The sequence below is a fragment of the Belonocnema kinseyi genome, chromosome 8 (assembly GCF_010883055.1).
Source record: "Belonocnema kinseyi isolate 2016_QV_RU_SX_M_011 chromosome 8, B_treatae_v1, whole genome shotgun sequence".
In the NCBI taxonomy this organism is placed as follows: Eukaryota; Metazoa; Arthropoda; class Insecta; order Hymenoptera; family Cynipidae; genus Belonocnema; species Belonocnema kinseyi.
In genome coordinates, this window is record NC_046664.1 from 104,704,138 (window position 1) to 104,712,408 (window position 8,271).

At 30.3% G+C, this 8,271-nt stretch overlaps 1 protein-coding gene across 1 annotated transcript in view; it reads left to right on the top strand.

Moving 5' to 3' along the window:
* The first annotated feature begins 3,543 nt into the window (after positions 1-3,543).
* LOC117178631 (large proline-rich protein BAG6) overlaps positions 3,544-8,271 on the top strand; it is a 56,714-nt gene continuing 51,986 nt past the window's right edge. The window contains exon 1 of the mRNA XM_033370054.1: positions 3,544-3,963. Coding sequence (XP_033225945.1) covers positions 3,901-3,963 — 63 coding nt within the window. The 5' untranslated portion in view covers positions 3,544-3,900. The remainder of the gene's footprint in view (positions 3,964-8,271) is intronic.

The window sequence follows — 8,271 nt, forward strand, 5'->3', positions numbered from 1 at the left end:
TATGATTTATTTGAGATAAATGTGTAAAATTGAAAGTTTAAATAATCAGAACTTGTAGCCGATTAAATTATTTATTGTGTTGAGAGTTTTTTCTAATTGCTAGTACAAAATCATGGGGTTAAAATGTGTAGTTCCGGGTTGTACATCAGGTTATAAGAGCAATTCGGAGAAGCTTCATTTTTTCTTGTGCCAAAAGATCCCAAAGAAAATAAATGGTGGCAACAGGCTATTCGCAGAAATGACATTAATTTACGATATAGAAATCCAGTTTGTGAACAACACTTTTGAGAAAGTGACATAATTTGGCAGGCAGAAGTTAAAGGCCCAGACGGAAGTGTAATGTCCAAGGTATGTTAATTTCGTTTCTTATTATTTTTTTGTTATTTATTATGTTTAACTACATGGTTTTCAACAATCTAAATCAATTATTAATAAAAAAGATTCCGTCGGAAAGATCACACATATTTATAATAACTCATACGTAGTTAAAAATTTGTTTTAAAAATATTTTAAAGGTATAAAAAAAAAACGTCTAAGTTGATGAAAGAAAATCATCTTTAACAAAAGTCGTGAAATTTTAAACTAAATAGAAGAATTTTAAACTAAAATGATGAATATTTAACTAAAATATTAGAATTTTTAACCAAAAAGATGATTTTTAAATTAAAGGAGACATTTTCAAACAAATATTTAAATTTTAAACTAGAAAAAAATAAATTTTTAACAGAATATGAAATTTACATTTTTAGTAAAAAAAAGTAACTTTCATCTTAACTGATGAATTTTCAACTAAAAATGATGAATCGTCAACTAGAACAGTTAAATGTTAAACAAAAACATGAGTTTTTAACTAAACAATTAATCTTCAACTGAAACAGTTAAACTTTCAACAACTACAACAAAATATGTTTTATTAAAATAAATTAATTGTCAATCAAAACTTAAATAATTAAGTTTCAAGTTAACAAAATCAATGTTGAACCAAAAAAGACTTTTAAACTAAAAAGACCATTCTTCAACCAAAAACTGAACAATTAGATTCTCTGTAAAAAAATGAATGTTCAACCAAAAAATAAATTTTAAATCAAAATGATGAACCTTCAATTAAAAAAATTAATTTTCAACAAACGAGTTTATTTTTCAATCAAGTAAATTTATGTGTACTCTAAAAAATAAAATTTTAATTAAAATGATGAATATTTCACTGGTAAAATACTTAAATTCTCAACCAAAAAGAAGAATTTTTAAATTAGAAGATAGATAGTCGATTTTTTAACAACATACGCGAATTGTTCACGAAATAAATAAATGATTAATTTAAAAAGACAAATTTACATCCAAATTGTTGAATTTTGAACTAGAAAAGGTCAATCTTTCATCCGAAATAGTTCAGTTTTTTACGGGAATATTAAAATTTTTAGATAAAAAATTGATTTTCGACAAACTAGTTACATTTTAAAAAAGAGATCAATTTTCAATTAAAATGATAAATCTTCCAACAAAATTAATTTTTAACCGAAGAGTTCAGCTTCTAACCGCGAGTAGTTGAATTTTCTAAAAAAAATTAAATTCTTAACGAAAAATGTAAAAAAAATTTTGTTGTAATTTAGAAATATTTCCTTTTCGAAAGAATACTTCTACTATAAAAACTACTTGAAGCACTCTCTTTTTTTAATCTTCGGAAGAAGGAAATTTTAAATTGTTACGATTTTGACTTAGAACAGGGATTTTTTAAACTCCTTTCTTCTGAATCTCAGTTTAAATTTTTTAATTCCCCTTCTGTGTCAAAAAATACCCTGTCCCAAGGGAGATTTTATTTCTTTACCGAAATTCCCTGTCCTAAAATAAAAACAATAATTATTTTCAATTATGTGCTCTGCAACTGTAGATAAAGTAAATTCATTATTTTTTAATTCAATTTCCAGTCATTTCGTAGTTTTTTCCAAGTCTTTCCCAGTTTCCCGCTGAAGTCGCCACCCTGGTTATAAATAAATTATATATAAATATATATTTTTTAGAGAGCGGAAATGTATAGCTGAATTGATAAAAGAGTATATTATAAGGCTAATGATTAATGTTTAAATATTATTATTACTATTATTATTATTATTATTATTAGTCAAATAATATTATTAATCAATTTTTGAAATTTGCTACAATTACAATTGTTTATAAAATAATTGAATTAATTACATTAGCCAAATAAACAATGGAAAAATATGAATAAAATTCAAACTGTTTTCAGAATACTCATCCTTATATTCAATTTTCCTAATATTAAATTACAGGTTTTGATGAATTTTTTTAGATAACTAGTTACAGCTGCTCTTATTGTTATTGAAAACAATGTTATTCCTCTTATATTCGCAAAAGGTATCAAGTTTTTAATGAATTTTTGTAATTTTGTTTTACATAACAATGCAAAAACAGGCTTACCTGATCGGAGTACCATTTACGGATGCTAAAATTCGAAACATACACATACACGGGCGATGCATAGGGCTGGTTTCAACTCACCTGAGCATCTCTACCAATCTTTACTGTGGCCAAACCAGCCAAACTATGACCAGAGATGTCCTGTCAACACTCAACACTCAATTTATATTAATGTAAATTGTAAAGCTCTAAAGAATGTAAACGCTGTAAAACGTAAACAGTTAAAAAAATTGTAATTTCCCAACTTTGATTGGTTGAGACGTTGAGAGTCGAAATAAAAAAATGAGGAAATATTATTAAACTATCGTATTATAAAAATTAAACTCAAAAACAATTTATTTTAATCTGAAGGCCGATTGATTACAGAATAAGCTTTTTAATTATTAGAAATTTAGTATATTTAAATTAGAGAATCGGTTCAGTGCTGCCATCTCTTGAAAATAAGCGTAACCTGAAGATTACCGGCCTAATTACTTTCTAAATTTAAATCAATATGAATGAATGAAATTCGATAATCCTTAATTTTTCAATTGAAGTATTCACGATAGTTTTCATACATATGTGTTGCACTCTTTGATTTTAAAATTATTTATAGGTATAATTTACCATGGACAAAAAAGCTGTACCTTATCGACATTTTCGCGGGTAATCGGAAATTTAATTTGGATTTATTCTTTATATTTTTCATCGGACCATGAATTCATGTTGAAATACATAACTCACTCTTAATTTATTCAGAAGACACTCAAAAGCTCGTTAGAAATATTTTTATGATTTTCAATGATTCTTTTAATAGTTTTAGTAAATAATATACCAATTTTAAACTACAAAACACAAAATCGAAGATGGCGCTACTGTTTTATCGACAGGTGTCTTTCTTCAGTGTTGCCACTTTTTAGGGTCTTTTTGTTTAAAAATAATAAGATCAATAAAATCTCTTCAGAATAAGAACCTTCAATCTAGCTTAAACTGGATATTATAGAAAACATTTTCCACCGTAAATAATAGAGTCCTTATAGATCAGTTGTTGTTTTTGTTGGAAAGTGATGAAACCGTCAATATTCTAGGGATAAAATAATCATATGGCAGCACTGGTTAACCACGACACCGTTAATGGATTCTGGGTAAAGTAGCGTGCGTTGTGGTGGTTCTCTTACAATATCTTTGAATTTCATGAAAAATGAGCTATAAAAATTGAAAAAACATAGTTCATACTATTATCAAAATAAAAGATTTTAGTTTTTCACCGACAGTTCTGTGCTATAGAAAGTATTTCATCCTGTTGAGCCTCTTCAAGTGCCGTGAAACCACAAGTTTTATTGGAGGCATCATAATTAGCTCGTCAATTTTCATCAGTTGCGTTACGAGTATTTTGTGAAAACGTATGAAAACTCGTTTGACATAAAAACTGGAGCGATAAAGTTGTAAAATTTTACTTTCGCAAAACCATCCACGCAAAGCAAGATGATCGACCTCACTGTAAAAACGTTGGATTCCCAGAATCACTCATTTTCCTTGGATGACGACGTAAGTAATTTAATTTACATTTCTTAGAAATTTAATCCCTTCTTTTATTCGTCTGAATATAATCTTTCTATTTTTTGAACTTTCATGAAGTAAACTTAATTTATTGCCTCGTAGAGTTATAGGTAGAATGTCTGGTCCATTTATTGAATGAAGTTGTTGCAAATGGCAGACAATAACAAAAGTAGACGAATTTTATTTATAATTCAATGTATTTTTATCGGCGTATTCGATCACGATTAAATTTATATGCAATCTCCATTATTTATCTCCTAACTTTGTCTAGGTTGGATGAATCTGTTAAATTTAGAGTTTCCTTCTTAGTTGACTATTGATGTCGCGAAAAATTTGGAGAATTTCCGTCATACTTATTATACACTGGAACAATAGTTAGAAAAAATTTGCTATTTTTTTATTTGTGTACAGTGAGTGCAAAAAGTTTCCGTATACCTCTTTTTGATGACTGATTAAATTTTGTTCATTTTAATTATGCTAGAGCTAAAAAAAATTCTGTTTAAGGGCACGTGACACAGCTAAATACCTATATTATCGACCACAGTTTTTCAGTTCACTGAATGTTTTTTTGAACCTAAGAACTTTTTTTGTAAATAAAATATCGAGCTGAAACTTTGGGAAATGTATTAGAGTACAATAAAGTACGTTTAGGTACTGCCTCTACAGCCTCGTTTAGTGGCTGCCAGGTTTCGTATTTTCGTGTACAACGTTACCGGCTGATGCCGTTGGAATTGATTGTTGAAATATATTTTTTACCACTTTTATTATTAAGCTTTGTACTTAAACGTAGTTTTCTTTCGGCTCTTGCATTTCTCAAAGTTTGAGACCGATATTTTATGTATAAAAAAAGTTTGAACGTTCAGAAAATGTTGAGGTTCAGAAAAAAGATGAAATAATTTTCAGTGAAGTTCCTACCAAAATGCAGTACCTAAACGTACTTTATTGTACTCTAATACATTTCCCAAAGTTTCAGCTCGATATTTTATTTACAAAAAAAGTTCTTAGGTTCAAAAAAACATTCAGTGAACTGAAAAACTGCCGTCGGTAATATAGGTATTTAGCTGTGTCACATGCCCTTAAAGGGTTGATTCTCTCAAAATTCTGTAAAAAACTTAGCCAAAGATGAAGACAACTTGTCTATTTTTTAAGTTGAGACTGCAAAAATAGTGTAAATTTCAGTGTTTTCTTAAATGTTCAATAACTTCCGAAATAATCAAGACTTTTCAATCTTCTTAAGGGCATGTGACACGGCTAAATACCTATATTACCGACCTCACTTTATCAGTTTACTAAATGTTTTTTTGAACCTAAGAACTTTTTTTGTAAATAAAATATCGAGCTGAAACTTTGGAAAATGTATTAGAGTACAATAAAGTACGTTTAGGTACTGCATTTTGGTAGGAACTTCACTAAAAAATATTTTATCTTTTTTATCAACCTCGACATTTTTTGACCGTTCGAAATTTCTTTTATACATAAAATATCGGTCTCAAACTTTGAGAAATGCAAGAGCCCAAGGAAAACTACGTTTAAGTACAAATCTTAATAATAAAAGATGTAAAAAAAAAATATTTCAACTATCAATTCCATCGGCAACAGCCGGTAACGTTGTACCCGAAAATACGAACCCTGGCGGCCACTAGACGAGGCTCTAGAGGGTTCGTATTTTCGTGGACAAAGTTACCGGCTAATGCCGATGGAATTGATAGTTGAATTTTTTTTTACATCTTTTATTATTAAGCTTCGTACTTAAACGTTGTTTTATTTCGGCTCTTGTGTTTTTCAAAGTTTGAGACCGATATTTTATGTATAAAAAAAAATCGAACGTTCAAAAAATGTCGAGGTTCAGAAAAAAGATAAAATAATTTTCAGTGAAGTTTCTACCAAAATGCAGTACCTAAACGTACTTTATTGTACTCTAATACATTTTCCAAAGTTTCAGCTCGATATTTTATTTACAAAAAAAGTTCTTAGATTCAAGAAAACATTCAGTGAACTGAAAAAGTGAGGTTGGTAATATAGGTATTTAGCTGTGTCATGCCCTTAAGCCCATTTTGTAGCTAATATTTTCATCGTATGATAACATCTTATGAGTATAAATCGTGAAAATTTTCTTATCTAATTCAAAGGACTTGAAGTTGTAACAAAAAAGTTGGAAAAATTTCAATATTCTTTATGATAACAAAAATATTTTTGTAGTATATATGAAACATATCGAGGCGTCCTAACGATGGGATGCCAACGCACGCGATTGACTAGATGATACTTAACCAAAAATGTAAACAATAAAAAGTTAACCAAGAAGTAAGAACTAGAAAGTTTTAGATCGCGGAATTGAAAAGATGGAGCTAGAAGTTGGCCAAAACTAGAAGATGTTCGCTCGCTCCATCAAAACATTAAAGTGCTATCTCGGGCGAGTAAAGCATGAAGGTGCCACTTCTCGCTTATAATCTAAACGCGAGAAGTGGCAACCTTCATGCTTTGCTCACCCGAGATAGAACTTTCATGATTTGATGAAGCGAGTGAGCACCTTTTAGTTTTGGCCAACTTCTAGCCTCATCTTGCTCAATTACGCGAGCAAGACTTTCTAGCGCTAACTTCTCGGTTAGTTTTTTATTGCTTTTATTTTTGTTTAAGTACCGTCAAGTCGTGTCGCGTGCGTTGGCACCCTACCGTTAGGATGCCTCGATATAATGAGTCCAAGAACATTGAAAAATGTTAATTACTTCAGAAGTTAATGAGCAATTAAGAAAACATTAAAATTTACACTATTTTGCAATATCTACTGAGAAAATAGAGAAATTGGCTTTATTATGGGCTCATTTTATACAGAATTTTGAGAGCAATCAACAATTCAAAAAAGAGAGATTTTTTTAGCTGTGGCATAATTAAAAATAAGAGAACTTAATCAGTTATCAAGAAAGAGTTGCACGAAAAAATTTTTTACACTCACTGTATGTATATTTATGATGATTATTATGGATAAAATTAACACTTAGGATTCGATGTCAGGGTTTGGTAATAATAATATTTTCATTAAGAAGTACTGAACATTTCCACAGTGCGTATGAATCCCTCGTAATATTATTATGTACTTTCATTTTAGTTTGACAAAGTGGAATTGAAAACACGGTAATAAGCGTCGAATAGAGAACAATTAATATTTTCAGATTTCAGTGTAACAGTGAAGATTATTCTATTTTTTTGAATGCGCGATTTTTCCATGTGTCGAAAATGTCATCGTAAGAATAAGATATCTCAGAAACTAATTCATTTCTATTTCCATAGAGACCACCGCATAGTTCAGTTCTCGAAAAGAGAACGTGTTTTCACTATATTTAAGGGCATTTGACAAAGTCAGATCCGTATATTACCGGCCTCACTTTTTCAGTTCACTGCATATTTTTTTTTAACTTAAGGGCAAGTGATACTTCGTTGTGTGGTCAATCGAGTACAGTTCCCCCGGCTTTTTCCACAAAAATGAAAATTTTTTAAAACTGAATACGATGATACAATAAAATATCATAGCGGATGTTCCCGGACTCTTTTTTGTGGGATAATAACAAAAAATGTATTGTACTAAATAAAAATGTTATGCATGGACTTTGTGAATGTGCAATATTTTGAGGTTAGGATCGTTTTTCAGCTTGTCATTCAGAGAATGTCGGTCTCTGTCGTACCAATGCTGTCCGTAACACTCATGGACATCATGGACATAGGAAACACGGGATGAGGCATGCCATCCTAGCTTGGTCGAGCGGGGTTGAATCCACGGGAGGGGGGAGAATTCCATGAGTGGGGAGAGCCGCCATCTTACGATGTGCCATTCGATTATGCGCACGGCAGAGCTGCCAGATCGTGGATGGAAATTACCCCCACCATACCTACCGTTTGGGAGTCGCAAAACAGAAAGTGCATGATTACCACTGTGAGTTCGTATGTAAGCCGAAAATGCACGATTCGACCTCGGAGTTCTGCTGTACGATGATTGCCGATCTGAAGGCTTCGGAAGACTTCGGTGGTCTTCTATTTATATCTTGCTCCCCATTTGAAAGAAATTGAAGAAATTGGCGATTTGGATCTTTTGCGTGATTCTTAATTTCATGCATACGTCGATTTTCAGGTTATGTTTTCCAGGTGTACATAATATGGATATATATATAATAATAATCAAATACATAACTGAACAAAAACAAAATTTTTTTATTGTTTTCAACATGATAGTAAAATTTTAAATAAAAAAATTACATTTTCATCCAAAAAGCTAAACAAAGATTACTTTTCTACCAAGAAAGA